Source organism: Protopterus annectens, chromosome 13.part0 (assembly GCF_019279795.1).
Source record: "Protopterus annectens isolate FY-2018-M chromosome 13.part0, PAN1.0, whole genome shotgun sequence".
NCBI classification, from domain to species: Eukaryota; Metazoa; Chordata; order Ceratodontiformes; family Protopteridae; genus Protopterus; species Protopterus annectens.
In genome coordinates this window covers 510297912-510315292 of record NC_056747.1, presented here as the reverse complement: position 1 = coordinate 510315292, position 17381 = coordinate 510297912, and the positions used below count along the sequence as shown (strand labels likewise).

Sequence of the window (17381 nt, the reverse complement as noted above, 5' to 3'; positions counted from 1 at the left end):
CAGACCATGTCAAATCAAAGCTTTTCGATGCACCCATGGACAAGGTCAATTTATTTGGTTCCCCTGCTCAGCAGGTGCTAAAAAAGATGGAAGAGAAGGCGAAATCTGTACAAACGGTGAAAGATTTCTTACAGGTTCAACCTCCAAGGTTTAGCAGGAACTGGCCCTCCAAGAATCGGTCCTTTCCAGACTCCTCTAAGGCTCAGAGAGGCAGGAATAGGCATTCAAGAGGCAGAAACCAATCCAGGGGTGCCTACAGGGGACGCCAATGGCAAGGTAACAACCAGCGAGGCACAGACGCAGCCACCACCACTACAACAACTCAATCACAGTGACTTGACAGTGGCACCGCCTACCAGGGAACAACTAGAAGCACCCTCAGGCGGAAAACTAACCTTATTCTCAAAAAACTGGCATTGCATCACAAGGGAAAAATGGATTTTGCAAACTATAGACCAAGGTTACAGGTTCCATTTCCATACTCTACCAGGGAAGAGAGGAATGCCAAACCTACCACCTACTCAAAGGACAGAAGCTCTAAAACAAATATCTCAGCTATTAAGAATGAGAGCTGTGGAAAGGTACCATCTATGGAGCAAGGAAAGGATTTTACTCCAGACTCTTCCTGGTACCAAGAAAAGAAAACAAATGGAGACCCATTCTAGACCTGTCCGCTTTAAACACATTCCTTATTGTTCCAACATTCAAAATGCTGACCCTACAGCAGCTTCTTCCCATGCTGGGCAAGGAGTCTTGGCTGGTAACTCTAGATCTCAAGGAGGCATACCTGCACGTCCCCATAAGACCAATTTGCAGAAGCTACCTCAGATTTCTTGCAGGATCAGAGCATTATCAATTTTCAGCATTGCCCTTTGGCTTATCTACTGCGCCCAGAGTGTTCACGAAACGCCTGGCATCAGTAATTGCTCATTGCAGACTTCAGGGAATCCAAATTTATCCCTACCTGGACGACTGCCTGATACAAGCGGACAACAAAAGCAAGCTAGCAGAAGACTTACAAAGAGTCATTTACCTGCTGCAAGCCTTGGGATATACAGTCAATATAAAAAAATCAAGGCTGATTCCATCCCAAAGAATAACCTTTCTGGGTGCAGAGCTGGACACATCAAAACAAATGGCATTCCTAACTGCAGAAAAGAAAGAGCAACTACCTCTCTACTTCTTGGCATTAACAAAGCAGAACCACCTAACTGCAAGAAAAGTACTGCAAGCTCTAGGCTTCATGGCATCCTGCATAATTCTGGTCCCTCATGCCAGACTGCATATGAGAAAGCTACAGTGGTACCTAAGGAATTTGTGGTCCCAACACAAGCACAGCCTAGAAACCAAAATCCCAATAATCCCATGCCTGAAACAAGAGTTCCTATGGTGGGCTCAGGCCTGTCAATCAAACACAGGATTGCCCTTCTGCAACAGCCAACCAAGCCAAACCATCACGACAGATGCCTCAGACCTCGGTTGGGGAGCACACATGCAGGGCAAGTGCATACAAGGCTTATGGACTCAAGACCAGCTGCGCCTACACATAAATCTAAAGGAAATGCTGGCAGTAAAATTGGCAATCCAGTCATTCAGACCATTTCTCCAAGAAGGTCAGTTGATGATAAGGACAGACAACACCACAGTTATGTGGTACATCAACAAACAGGGGCACCCATTCATATCCTCTATGCCGGCTGGCACTGGACCTATGGGATGTGGCCTGAGCTACAACATTCAGTTGCAAGCAATTTTGTACCGGAAAAGAAAACATTCTAGCAGACATATTAAGCAGAACAACCACAGATGCCCACTAATGGATGCTTCATCCGGACATCTTCAAAGCCATCACAAGGAATGGGGATTACCACAAATAGACTTGTTTGCATCCCCATTCAATCACCAGCTAAAGAAATTCTGCACAAGGACGTACCACCCACTTGCTTGGAAGGTGGACTCCTATCTTTCAGTTGGAAAAACCTGACAGCATCGCATTTCCACCACTTCCTTTGATGCACAAGGTGCTTCTGAAGATCAAAGAGGACCGTCCAAGGATCATTCTGATAGCTCCAGACTGGCCAAGACAACATTGGTACCCATTGCTGAGGAGCATGTCTCGGGAACAAATATGGACACTACCCCTGATCCCATTACTGTTAACACAGAACAACTACAACATCCTGCATCCAAACCTGAAAACTCTGCAGCTAACTGCCTAGAACATTACATAACAGCAATTAACCCAAACTTATCCCAAAGGGTTAAAGACATAATCCTGGAGGCGCGCAGACCTTCAACAAGAAAGAATTATGCAGCAAAATGGAAAAGATATCTCATTTGGAGTACTGCAAAGGGAGAAGATGTGACTCTGGTAAACATGGCCAACATCCTGGAGTACTTGGCAGAACTCTTCCACACAGGCCTGTCCTATTCTTCCATCAAGATACATGCATCAGCTATTTCAGCACAATATAGTTTGGATCCTCCTGTCTTCTCTCATCCCCTGCTCAGACAGTTTCTGAGAGGAATTAAAAATGTAAAACCTCCCAGGAAACCACCATTGCCAGCATGGGACTTGAACTTTGTGCTAGAAAAATTGACACTTCCTCCTTTCGAACCAGCAGCAACAGCAGAATTACAATACTTATCCTGGAAGACTGCTTTCCTGCTGGCAATAACTTCAGCAAGAAGGGTCTCTGAACTACAGGCATTAATGGCAGTACAACCCTTCCTGATCTTCCATCAAGATAGAGTGTCCATGAGAACAAATCCTACATTTATGCCTAAGGTGGTATCCAGAGTGTCATTAAATCAGGCTATCCACCTACCTACATTCTTCCCAAACCCACAGAACAGGGGAGAAAGACTTTTGCATACCTTGGATGTACACAGGCAGTTACGCTACTACCCGGACAGGACTAAGTCCAATAGAAAAACTGACCAGCTTCTGGTAGCATATGCCACAGGAAAGGAGGGAAAACCAATTTCAAAACAGACAATCTCCAAATGGATAGGAAATTGAATTAGATTTTGTTACTCCTACCATGGAAAGAAAACTCCAGAGAACATCAGGCCTCACTCCACAAGGGCTACAGCCACTACCACAGCTTTCTTACGAGGAGTGGCTACCAAGGACATTATAGAGGCTGCTACTTGGACCTCCGTGCATACATTTGCCAAGCATTACAATTTACCTTTATACTCTAGATCCCGAGCAGGTTTTGCCACTGCTGTTTTGCAAGGGATCCTAGCTACACCATAATCACTACTCTTTCCTCCTCCCCTTGTTTAGCTATGGTATTCTACCCATTTGTAAGGACTGCAGATGCATCCTTGAAGGACATAGTACAGTTTTGTACCTACCATAAATGTAGATGTCCGATAGGAATGCATCTGCAGTCAGGATTACCCACCCACCTTCCCCTCTGAGGTACTCCTAGGGTATTTGCCAGCCTTCAGCTAGCTTGGGGGATCTATTATGGTGTATTTGTTTGTATATATGTACATACATGCTTATTTTTTGTGTTTGCTCTCTACTATTTGGAATCATTGGCATTTATCCATATTTAGCCTTCCAAGAGGGCACCTGGCATCTGGGGCAAGAAACACTGAGGAAAATGGCATTGGCTGATGCCTTTATACCCGAATAACTGCAGCTATGACGTCGGGTGAAGTGCGACACCAGCCGAGGCCAGACCCAGACTTTGGAATCCGGCCGACCGAAGGGCTGCCTGACGACAGGACAACCCATTTGTAAGGACTGCAGATGCATTCCTATCGGACATCTACATTTATGGTAGGTACAAAACTGTACTTTCCTGCTACCATAAGGCCCCACTCTACCAGGGCAGCAGCTACATCTACAGCCTTCCTCAGGGGGGTGCCAACCAAGGATATTTTGGAAGCTGCAACTTGGAGTTCAGTGCACACCTTCACCAAACACCACCACTTACCACTTTACTCTAAGACTAAAGCTGGCTTCGCCACTGCAGTTCTGCAGGGCCTCCTAGCCTCCTCTAACCCTGTTTGACTCCACCTCCCATCCTTAGCTTTGGGATTCTACCCAAGTGTGATGACTGCAGCAGGGTAACACGATGAACATAGTACAGTTTTGTACCTACCATAAATGTAGATGTTAGAGTGTACACCCTGCTGCAGTCCAGGTTACCCTCCCTCCATCCCCTCTGACCTAACTAACTAAAACTTTGCAATACCTTACAACCTGATACTACCTTTGTGATGTATTTGCTTATAGCTGGAGGGATGTTTTGTTTGTGCTAAACTTTTTAGATTGGTGCTATTTACTGACCACCTTTTTGGGGGCACCTGACATCTGGGGCAAGAAAAACTGAAGAAAATGGCGTTGGATGCATCATATATACCCCTGGCGCACTGACATCAGGGAAGAAGCGACAGCAACTGACACCGGACCAAGACTTTGGAATTCAGGCCGACTGCGGGACCACCTGACGACAGGATAACCCAAGTGTGATGACTGCAGCAGGGTGTACACTCGAACATCTACATTTATGGTGGGTACAAAACTGTACTTTTTCTGTAATAAACATTTCAAATCCTCAATAAAATTTAGTCACATAATTGCAATGTGTCAGAAGTGTAAAAGTCGTATTTTTTTGGAGTGCTGTACCCCTCTTCATGAGTTTTGCCCCTGCATCCCCTACTTCTCTGTAAACTGCATCTCTGGTTGTTGCTTGTTGGAGAAGGGGCAAGAAACAAACTTTAAAGAAGTGCAGCTTTTGATGTCCTTCCATATCACTGTTGCAGTAGTCTTTACAATAGGGATCCTCTGCCAAGGGTAGCCCTACATCTGGCCAGTATATCAAAGCCTTTAGGTTTTAATAGGTGTGTCATGCATGACACACACACTCCTGGTGCACGACGTAGGGCATAACGCAAAGTACGGACATCACATCCTCAGAACTTCTTTGCCTACAGTCCCAATGCCATATTTGATCATCGGTCTGAATGCTCATTCATCTGCTCTTACCAAGCTGCCTTCAGATAAGTGCTCCATTGGGTTTTTTCTTATCACCTTTTTATTGTTTAGTTGTTGGTTTCATATCATCCGAAAAGGGGAAATGCTAGTGCAGGAGATTGATTCCCCATAAGGGCTTCAGGCCTGTTAAGTTCAAGATTTTCCAGACTCTGAGGGGAAGGCAAGCTCTTGCTAGGAAGTAGGGACAACTTCTCAGGTTGCTCATCATTCTGTTAAATGCTGCTTTTGGATCTGTGTTGAGGTGATATTCCTGGCTTCAACTTCAACCTTTTCCTGATGATATTAAGGCTAAGTTGATGGATCATTCCCTAGATAATAAACTTTTTGGTGCTGGTGCTGCTGCTTCTGTGCTGTTTGTCTCCTCAGGAAAAGAGTAAGGATTTGCAGTATTTGAAAAATCTGTTTCACTTGTTCCCAAGTTTCAAAGAAATTACCCTAACAAACCTGCCTTTGTCCGAAGAGACTCTCTCCCTCCCCCAAAGGTAAGAAGGTTGGTAGAAGAGCTCCTCCTGCTGAGTCTACTCAAAACTCCTTCAGCTCAGAAGCTTCCTTTTCCTGACAAACGTAGATCCTTATCCCTCAGTTACATTACTCTCACTCTTCTTTCCATGTTCCTTCCTATTTTGGTTAAAGATCACTCAGGATTATTTGGATGTCCTTCATGGATGCATCTGCAGTCATAACAAATGGGTTGTCCTGTCGTCAGGCAGCCCTTCGGTCGGATTCCAAAGTCTGGGTACGGCTCTGATGTCGCACTTCACCCGACGTCATCTCTGCTGGTCTTCGGGTATAAAGGCATCAGCCAACGCCATTTTCCTCAGTCTTTCTTGCCGCGTAAGCAGAAGCTGTTCGCAAGTGCCGGTCGGTCAGATCCAGAGATTACTACTACCGAATACTAAGACTTCTAAAAAGCTAAGTACCCGTTGAGGACCCTTTCTTGCCTCAGCCGATGTCAGAAAAAGTCAATAACTGTTTAACTTGTGGGAAACAAATACCTCATAAAGGTTTCCACTCTTACTGTCTGCCTTGCTTAGGCCCAGACCACGACGTAGCAGCCTGTTCGCCTGTGCTTCCTTCAACCGACGAACGCTTAGGCGTCGGTCGGAGTTTGCTGAACAGTTTTGGATCAGATTTTGCGTACATTATGCCGCCGGATCCTCCGACTACCCAAATTGTTAAAAACGCAAAGAAAAGACCGACACTCGCGGTCCGCGGTTTCGCCGAAACCACGGTTAAGCAAACGCGAGTGTCTCGGTTTCGGCGAAACCGAAAACGGTCAATCTTCAGCGAATCCATGACTACTACTGAGGCTCCTGCTACCTTAGTTGAATCGGCCTCAGAAATTTTGCCTACAACTGTGGTTCCTAGTGATTTATCAGACACCATCCCTTTGGATGTCTCTACCCCAGCACGTGGTGCTGCTAGGCCTCCTGCAGCCATGTCTATTAAGGCCTTTGCCAGGGCTAAAGCAGCCAAATCTGCTAAATCAGTGCCTGTTAAGCCCCTCACACAGGCCCACTTCAAGTTCACAAATGCTTACTCTGGCAGAAGATTTAATATCCTTAATTAGGGGATCCCAATCTCACCCAGACAGGGCCTCTCAGCCCCAGAAAGAGACCTAGAGCAGAGCCCCGAGCCAGTGTCCTCTGATGATTCTGGATGACTCAGACATTACAGACCAGCCAGAGGCCCCTTTTCTACTTATGAAGATTCCGATGCTGAAGAATCCATTCCAGCTGCCTCTCCACCAGAGGAATTTTCCTTTGGGGAAACCTTACATGCCATGAGTGAACAATTCCAATGGCAGGGACAAGATTTCTCAGATTCAAGAAAAAGGCTTAGGACTTTTCTGCACTTACCACAACATAGGCTCTTAGCTATACCTCCTGTACTGCCTGTTGTGGATGATGCATTTAATGATGTTTGCACGGCTCCTGATTCTTTACCTCCAGCCCCTGCCAAACCAGATAGATTTTACAGGGTGCCAGACACTCATCACCACCTATACAAGGCCTCACTTGCAGATCCTGAAACTATATCCCAGGGGCCTAAGGCAGTAGCCTCGACCACAGCAAAAAACCCTATTCCTTCTGAAAGGGAATCCAGGTCCTTAGAGATGGGGAAAAAGTTTACACCTCTGCTACTCTCTCAGCTAGAGCTTTAAACTGTCAGTTTCATATGATCCAATACCAAGAGTTTATGCTTGATCAGTTAACTAGAAAACTGTCCTCTGATGAATCCTTAGATAAGAAATATGTATTAGAAATGGTGAATAACATCCAACAGGTTAGTAACCATTCCTTAAAATGTGGCTATGATGCACTGGAGGCTTCATTTAGATCAGCCATGATTGGCACAGTGATAAGAAGGCATGCATGGTTGAAAGAACAGGTCTTACCGGATCATGTTAAAGCAAAGCTGTTAGATGCTCCTATGGATAAGGCCAGTCTATTTGGTACACCTGCCCAGCAAGTAATGAAGAAAATGGAAGAAAAGGCAAAATCTGTACAAACAGTTAAAGATTTCTTACAGGTTCAGCCCCAAGGTTTAGCAGAAACTGGCCTGCCAAAATTGGTCCTTTCCAGAATCTACAAAATCCCAAAGGGGCAGGAATAGACGCTCTAGAGGCAGAAATCAATCCAGAGGAGGTGCCTACAGAGGACGACAGTGGCAAGGCAATAACCGAGGCTCAGACACAACCACTGCCACTGCAACAGGACAATCACAGTGACTTGGCTCTGACACCTACCAGGGAGCAAATAGCAGCACCTTTAGGCGGAAAGTTAGCCTTATTTTCAAAAATTGGCACTATATCACAAAAGACAAGTGGATTTTGCAAACCATAGACCAAGGCTACCGGTTCCACTTCCACACCTTCCCAGTAAAAAGAGGAATGCCAAACCTAACTCCAAATCAAAAAATAGAAGCTCTACAGCAGATAGCGAAATTAGCAAAGATGAGAGCTGTGGAAAGAGTACCAATAACAGAACAGGGCAAAGGATTCTACTCCAGACTCTTCCTAGTACCAAGAAAAGAGAAAAGTTGGAGACCTATTCTCGACCTGTCCATCTTAAACACATACATCATTGTCCCAAAATTCAAAATGCTGACCCTACAGCAACTTCTTCCCATACTGGGCAAGGAGTGTTGGCTGGTAACTCTAGATCTCAAGGAGGCATACCTGCACGTCCCCATTCGACCAAATTGCAGAAGATACCTCAGATTTCTTGCAGGATCAGAGCATTATCAATTCTCAGCATTGCCCTTTGGCTTATCTACTGCACCCAGAGTATTCACAAAATGCCTGGCATCAGTAATCGCTCACTGCAGACTACAGGGAATCCAAATTTATCCATACCTGGACGACTGCCTGTTACAAGCGGACAACAAAAGCAAGCTGACAACAGATTTACAAAGGGTCATTTACTTGCTACAAGCCCTGGGATACACAGTCAATTTACAAAAGTCAAGGCTGATACCATCCCAAACAAGAACATTCTTGGGCTGAATTGGACACAGTAAAACAAATGGCATTCCTAACTGCAGAGAAACAAAAAGAACTCCCTCTTTACTTCTTGGCATTAACAAAGCAGAACAAACTAACAGCAAGAAAAGTTCTGCAGGCCTTGGGTTTCATGGCATCATGTATAATCTTGGTCCCACATGCCAGACTGCATATGAGAAAGCTACAGTGGTACCTAAAGAATTTATGGTGTCAGCACAGACACAGCTTAGAAACAGAAATCCCACTAATCCCATGCCTAAAACAGGAGTTCCTATGGTGGGCACAAGCATGCCAGTCAAACCCAGGCTTACCCTTCCACAACTTTCGAGCAAGCCAAACCATCACAACGGACGCCTCAGACCTAGGATGGGGGGGTGCACATGCTGGACAAATGCATACAAGGATTGTGGACTCAAGACCAGCTGCACCTGCACATAAACCAAAAAGAAATGCTGGCAGTAAAACTGGCAATCCAAAAATTCAGACCATTCCTCAAAGAAGGCCATTTGATGATAAGGACAGACAACACCACAGTCATGTGGTACATCAACAAACAGGGAGGCACTCATTCATACCCCTATGCAGAATGACTTTGGACCTTTGGAATCTGGCTCTCAGCTACAACATCCAGTTACAGGCAATATTTGTGCCGGGAAAAGAGAACACCCTAGCAGACATGTTAAGCAGAACCACCTCGGATGCTCACGAATGGATGCTACACCCAGACATCTTCAAGGCCATCACAAAGAAATGGGGAATGCCACAAATAGATCTATTCGCATCCCCACTCAATCACCAGCTCAAAAAATTCTGCAGAAGGACATTCCACCCACTTGCATGGAAGGTGGACTCTCTATCCTTCAGCTGGAAAGGCCTGACAGCATATGCATTTCCTCCTCTTCCCTTGATGCACAAGGTACTACTGAAAATCAAAGAGGAACGTCCAAGGATAATCCTGATAGCTCCGAATTGGCCAAGACAACACTGGTACCCATTGCTAAGGAGCATGTCTCGGGAGAGAATGTGGTCAATACCCCTGATGCCTTTGATGTTGACTCAGAAAAACTACAACATCATACATCCAAACCTAAAAACCTTGCAACTGACCGCCTGGAACATCACATAGCAGCAACTAACCCAGACCTTTCCCAAAGGGTTAAAGACATTATCCTTGAAGCCCGCAGACCTTCAGCAAGAAGGAACTATGCAGGAAAATGGAAAAGGTTTGTCATTTGGAGTACTGAAAGAGGAAAAGATGCGTCGAACATAGATATTGCTAACATTCTGGAGTACTTGGCAGAGCTTCTACATACAGGCCTGTCCTATTCCTCCATCAAGATACATGCATCAGCTATTTCAGCAGAATACAGCTTCGATCCACCTGTCTTTTCGCATCCTCTACTCAGGCAGTTCCTCAGAGGGATCAAGAATGTAAAACCTCCTAGGAAACCACCATTACCAACATGGGACTTGAACTTTGTGTTAGAAAAGTTGACACTCCCTCCGTTTGAACCAGCAGCAACAGCAGATCTGCAACACCTGTCATGGAAAACTGCTTTCCTACTGGCAATTGCCTCAGCAAGGAGGGTTTCAGAACTACAGGCCTTAATGGCAGTGCAACCCTTCCTAATCTTCCATCAAGATAGGGTGTCCATGAGAACTAATCCTACATTTATGCCTAAGGTGGTATCCAGAGTGTCTTTAAACCAGGCAATCCACCTACCTACCTTCTTTCCCAATCCACAGAACAGGGGGGAAAGACTGCTGCATACCTTGGATGTACATAGGCAGTTACGCTACTACCTGGACAGAACCAAAAGTAACAGAAAAACTGACCAGCTTTTAGTAGCCTATGCAACGGAAGGGAAGGAAAAGCAATTTCCAAACAGACAATCTCCAAATGGATAGGAAATTGCATAAGATTCTGTTACTCCTACCATGGAAAACCAATTCCACAGAACATAAGACCTCATTCTACAAGGGCTACAGCCACTACCACAGCTTTCTTACGAGGAGTGGCAACCAAGGACATTATTGAGGCTGCTACTTGGACCTCCGTGCATACATTTGCCAAGCATTATAATTTACCTCTATACTCTAGATCCCGAGCAGGGTTTGCCACTGCTGTACTGCAAGGGATCCTAACTACACCATAATTTTTCTTCCTCCACCCCTAGTTTGGCTATGGTATTCTACCCATTTGTTATGACTGCAGATGCATCCATGAAGGACATAGTACAGTTTTGTACCTACCATAAATGTAGATGTCCGAACTGGATAGCATCTGCAGTCAGGATTACCCACCCTCCTTCCCTCTGTGGTACTCCTAGGGTATTTACCCTCCTAATAGCTAGCTGGGGAGTCTCTTATGGTGTATTTGTTTGTATATATGTACATACATGCTTATTTTTGTTTGCCTTCTACTTTTTGGAAACATTGGCATTTATCCAAAATTTAGCCTTCCAAGAGGGCAACTGGCATCTGGGGCAAGAAACACTGAGGAAAATGGCGTCGGCTGATGCCTTTATACCCGAAGACCAGCAGAGATGACGTCGGGTGAAGTGCGACATCAGCCGAAGCCGGACCCAGACTTTGGAATCCGGCCGACCGAAGGGCTGCCTGATGACAGGACAACCCATTTGTTATGACTGCAGATGCTATCCAGTTCGGACATCTACATTTATGGTAGGTACAAAACTGTACTTTCTGTCCATCACCCGCCAAGGGTATTATATGGTTTTAACCCCCCCCCCCCATTTTGGGCATTCCTGAGCCTCCTCAGGAACAGCTGCTCTTTTTTCCAGAGATGTTTCAGATTTTGTTGTCTCAAGGAACAATTCAGGAAGTTCCAGCTCCTCAAAGGGGGGGAAGGGATTCTATCCAGAATGTTGTTGGTCCTCTGAAAAGAAGGCACCTGGAGACTCATTCTAAATCTCTCTCAGCTTAACACCATTTTGAAGATTCCTTAATTTTGAATGCTATCCCTTCAAACCTGGTTGTTTCTTCATTTCCCTCGGGCTTTTCTGGTTTCCCTGAATCTCAAGGATGCCTATTGCCGTATCACTGTTCATCCCCTTTTCAGGAAGTTTTTGTTTCTCTGTTTCCTTGCATTTTCAGTTCTCTGCTTTGCCCTTTGACCTCTTTACTACCACAAGGGTCTTCACCAAAACCTCACTACTGTGATTGCTTTTTGCAGGATACTACAGATGTTTCTTTACCTGGGCGACCTCGTCATTCAGGCCTCATCTCTAGAGATCTATCTTCAGTATCTTCATTTTGCTGTTTGCCTGCTGCAAAGCCTAGGGTTTAGATTGAATTTCCAAAAATCATTCCTGACCCCTCCTCAGGATCATGTTTTTTCTAAGGTACAGGCATCTCTGCCTCCTCCCATGGCTTTAACTCTGATTGCATTCTTTCAATCCATTCTTCCTCTGGACTCCATTGCAGCCAGGGAGTTTGAGGGATGTGGGATACATGGCTTCCACCATTTCTATGCTTCCTCTGGCCAAGCTTCATATAAGAAAGCTCCAGTGGTTCCTAAAGGTGGTCTGGCTTCAACATTCTCATCCTTTGGATTTTCCAGTTCCCCTTCTCCCCTGTTTCAAGCTGGAACTTCAGTAGTGGATTCATCAGTTGTGCATGAATCCAGGACTTCCTTTTCACCCTCCAGTCCACTGTCAGGAACTTTTTACAGATGCCTCAGACATGAGATGGGGGGCCTCCTTCAGTCCTCTGAAAGTGCAAGGTCTTTAGTCTCTTCTACAAAACAAGAAGCTAGTCAATATCAAGAGCCCTTCTCGTTGCTCTTCAGGCTTTTCATTCTCTTTTCCTTCCAGGGCCCCTCAAATTCTTCACAGCCAGTACCACAGTGATGTGGTACATCAGCAAACAAGGAGGTCAAGATCTTATCTCCTTTGCAGACTGGCGCTTCAGGTTTGGGATTGACCTGTCCAGTGTCAGGTGACTCTCCAGACAGTTTACATTCCTTCAGATCAGAACATTGTGGCAGATTCTCTGAACAGGTCCATAACACAATCTTATGAGTGGATGCTCCACAGGGATATGTTTCTGGACATTGTCCACCACTGGGGTACTCCTCAAGTAGATCTTTTTGCCTCCCCTCTGAGCAGACAACTTCCTCTGTCTTGCCCCAGAGTCCTATGTCCTCTGGCCATGAAGATGAATGTCCTCTCTTTTATTTTGAAGGGGATGTTTATGTCTTTCCTCCCCTTCCTTTCATACCGAAGGTCCTGTTCAGGATGGAACAGGATACTCCCAAAATCTTGTTGGTGACTCCCTTTTGGCCCAGAGAGAATTGGTTCCCTCTGCATTTAACCAAGGGCAATCGTCGCAAGTTACCTCATAGGGTGGATCTACTCACGCAAGACAAAGTATCTCTCATCCATCCCCACCTGTCCCGTCTTCAACTGACATTGTGGGTGATAGGTGTTTGATTCATTTTAGACACCTATTTTCTGAGGGCATGTTTTGGGTGCTGCAGGTGACCAAGAAACCCACTACCAGAAAATCTTATTTGTCCAAATGGAAGAGATTTTCTTTCTGGTGTCTTTCTTGTAACCTGGATCCACTTAGTGTAGAAATCCCTTTGGGTTCTCTCTCTTGTGTGAATTGCTCAATACTGAGTTGGTGTATTCTTCTGTTAAAACCCTCCTGTCAGCTATTTCTACTTGTCTGCCTTTGACTGCCCCTTTGGCTTCTAGATTTGAAGTCAAGCAATTTCTTAAAGGCGTCCTTCATATTGGGCCTCCCGGAAAGCCTATTCCTCCTTCCAGTGACCTAAATTTTGTTTTGGAATGACTGACTTACTCTCCTTTTGAGCCTGCAGCTTCAGCTTCTTTACAGCATTGTTCTTGGAAGACTTGCTTTGGCCTTCTCAGCAAGGCAGGTGTCTGAACTGCAGGTCTTTATGGCTGTTCTTCCTTTTTTGGCTTTTTATAAGGACAGTGTGTCCCTTCATACTAATCCTTATTTTATGGCTAATGAGTTGTCTTTTAATCAGTCTGTTAATCTGCCCACTTTTTTCTCTTCCCCACAGTTAGCTAGTGAGAGGGTTCTTCACACCTTGGATTTACATAGAAAACTCGGATATTGTTTGGATAAGATAAAGCCATTTGTAAATCTGAGCAGCTTTTTGTTTAATTTCATCGTAGATCTTTAGAATTGACCGTTTCCAAGTGAACGATTTCTTCTTGTATATGTAAAGCCATTTCCTTTTGTTATCCTTTTCATGGGACAAGCCTTCTTTCTTCTGTTAAGGCTCATTCTACCAGAGCTATCTATTGCTTCTTCTGGTGTTTTTTTTTTCAGTGGCTTGGATACAAATTCTATTCCTGAGGCATCAGTTTGGACTTCTGTGCATACTTTTACCAAGCACTACAAGTTGGATGCTATTTCTATGGCTAGAGCTGGCTTTGCCAGGGCTATCCTACATGGTTTCCTTGAGGGCTCTGCTGGACCTACCTCTTCCCACCTTTCTTTCTGAGCTTTTGCACTCCCTATTGTAAAGAACATTGCAACAGTGATATGGAAGGTCATAGAGTTGTATAAAATCTTACCATAACAATAGATGCCCTTCTCTTCACTGTTGCAGTATTCATTCCCTTCCTCCTCCCCCTGATCCTTTTCTCCTTTTGGATGTACGCGTTGCATCGTTGTGTCCTTAGACTGTCGTTCCTACTGGGACTTTGCAGTTCTCAGGAAGGTATGTCCTTGCATCACTTTTATGCCCTCCCCCTGCCAGGGGAGCATACGTGTGATATACGGTGTACATATTACACCCTAAAGGCTTTGGTATACTGGCTGGATGACAGGCTACCCTTGGCAGGGGATCCCTATTGTAAAGAATACTGCACCAGTGAAGAGAAGGACATCTATTGTTATGGTAAGATTTTACACAACTGTACTTTCATCTGATCAGTCAAGTTATAAGAATTGAAATTGTGACCGGCATCCAAACATTCCTGTGACAAATGTTGCCACACACCGGATGTGGAAAATGAGAAGCCAATTATTGCATTTGTTATAGCTACAAGATTTATAGCATAGGATTTGGGAAACACTGTTATGTTCTTACCTCACTTATTGTCTTACATAATGCCCTTTTCAGTGTCATGATGAATTATGTAAAACCTAGTGCTTTGGACACCCCAAAAACTGTAACTCAATAGTAATTATTTTAATAATGAAAAAGAACACTACCTTTCAGAAGTAAATGTCAAAACTGATTCCAAGTCAGTCTTAGAAAAGCTGATCTTGTGTTATCTTGTCATAAGGTGATGCGGGGCTTCCAATGTACATTTCTAAAGGTACTGAACTTAAAGTGATTGTGTTTCACAGATTCTGATGAGGCTTCATCTGAGGAACCCAGTGAGGAGGAGCCTGAAGATAACGAAATAGATGATGTTGACTGTGGTGAACATGATGGTGGAGATGATGATGCTGAGAGGCCTAGCTTTGTTATGGGAGGAAGATGATGAAGCTGGATACATATTGGATGGACAGTTGTATACAACTTTAGCTTTTGAAGCTTGAGTTTGATCATAAACAGTCATTTGAAATCTTTGAACTGAAGCTTGGAAGCATTTTAAGCTTTAACTTCTGATTATTTGGAAAGAGATGGAACACCAAGCCCAGGTCCAGGGAGAACTTTTTAAATAGTCATCCACACTGTTATTTGTGCAGTCTGTTATTTTAAAGTTAAGATATCTATTATAGAAGCCGTTTGCATCTGCTGTTGAATGAGATGCTGTCTTTTTAAAACTGCTGCCGAGACTTGATGCAAATTCCAGTTTCTTTTGCTTTACAGAATTTAAAAAAAAATCCAGTTTTATGATTTGTTGTGTGTTTTGTTATTTTATTTACATTTTACAGAACAAATATTCGCGAAAACGACTTTGCCATTGGGTCTCATAATAGAGCTGGCTGTTAGCATCAGGGTATATCTTGTTAGTAAGAAGCTGTGTTTTGTATGGATCTGTATTAGCATGTCAACAGGGCTGTTCATTGAACGCCCTTATGTCGACACATATAAAACGAAATCTGAAAATCATGAACGGCCACAATAGCTATTTTTTTCCAAAAGGAAAAAAATTGCTGGGCCAACAGCAAACAAACCAAACAGACAGACAAAATAAAGGGGGGGCTGTGCTCCCCACACCCCCCTACTTAAATATATCAACTCCGAGATCACACTACAGTGCAGGAAATGGCAAATTCCCGACAACTGTCCGGCGATTTTTCCCCTGGGGGAAAAAATCGCTATTGTGGCCGTTCGAGATTTTGGCATTTTGTTTTGTGTGTGTCGACATAAGGGCATTCGATGAACAGCCCTGTTGACATGCTAACATAGACCCTTTTGTGTATATATCCCATGCCATCACAACCAAACACTTTAAACTTCAGATGTTTGCAACAGTGGAGTATTTTCTTTTATTTAGTTTCTTATTTTTGTTCAGTTTAGCAGAGATAGTCTGGGTGGTCAGAAAATATTTTTAGCAGAGGCTCATGGACAAGTTCATACAAAATAATTTCACAGTACAGATCGATTACATAAGATGCACCATAGTTTTGAATCTGTAATGAGTGAAGTAACGGTGTACAGGCCAGTTGTAAATCAACAGATGTTACACGACACATTTGTATTTGAAAAACAGCTGTTAAGAACATTGCACAAGCTCAGTCTATATATGCAGTTCGGCTGTAAGTAATGTGTACAAATTAAGTTCTTAATACTGATATACATTGAAAGATGGTGATTCAGGGTTGGGATGCATGTGGATGAAGTGGATCACTCTTCCAGTGCCATGTCTGGATTACTTTGCCTGCCTGCATAACTATGAACTGAACCTTACCTCCAGTTTGATGGGACTTCGGCCATTGATTCCCATGGTAGCCCTACATTCAGGTCAGTGACTTGTAAATAGGACTGTCATGCTATCATGGTTAATTGAAGTATGCACTCTAAAATGGTTTGGAAAAGCAAAATGTAAGCAGTTTATTACTTGAGCTTCTTGCATTCCATTTGCCTCTCTTCCATAGTTGTCATGAATGCAAAGTTTATCTTGTTATAAAATGTTCTATCCCTTGTTACTACTTTTGTGCTTTCCTCTCTAATACCTTTAAGTAATTGAAACGGAAACAACTAACAAAAATTGGGGATTTTTTTCCTCTTCTGTTTTAAAACTTGAAGTCAAATATGTAAAATTTGAATGAAAAATTAAATGGATCCAGTGAGTTAATTTAGTATAGAATTTCAAAATTGTTTACACGCACAAGGCGTGTGATAAATTGACAGATGAAATAGTACTATTAAGTTTTATTTGATTTTTTTGTCAGTCTTTGTCTTTAGAAATCTTAAAATCGTATAATGCAGTCTGTTTTGCATAAGCCGTAGCTTGAGTATAATGTGATGAGAACTCCTTTTTGTGAGAATTACTGCATTAGCACTACAGTTCTATGTTGGTAGAGTAAAAATGCAGACTCTGTAAATGGTCTGCAGGTAACCTTTTTCTTGCTGAAACAAGACTGGCGAAATGACATTGTATTCTTCAGGTCTGGTCAGTGAAGCATTTTTGCAATAATTTTGCTCAGTACCCATTACTAGGGAATTGTAACTTTCATTGTCATCCCCTACTTTTATGAGTTCTCTCTGCTTCCTTTGCCGGCAGTAAGCAGTATCATTTGCCACATTAATAAGACTGGTGCTTTATGCTGCTGACAGGGCTTAAGCACCCAAAGTATTTGACCTTTGGAGCAGTGAGAGACTTTCAGTTTGTAGTACCTCGCAAGTTTCTGATGTAATTCTTTATGTACAAGGATATTATGTGGCTCGTGAGGATA

The 17381-nt window shown here is 43.7% G+C and overlaps 1 protein-coding gene across 1 annotated transcript in view; it reads left to right on the top strand.

The window, feature by feature from the left end:
* PRKRIP1 (PRKR interacting protein 1) overlaps positions 1-15375 on the top strand; it is a 353977-nt gene extending 338602 nt beyond the window's left edge. The window contains exon 6 of the mRNA XM_044054135.1: positions 14880-15375. Coding sequence (XP_043910070.1) covers positions 14880-15016 — 137 coding nt within the window. The 3' untranslated portion in view covers positions 15017-15375. The remainder of the gene's footprint in view (positions 1-14879) is intronic.
* The last annotated feature ends 2006 nt before the right edge of the window (positions 15376-17381 follow it).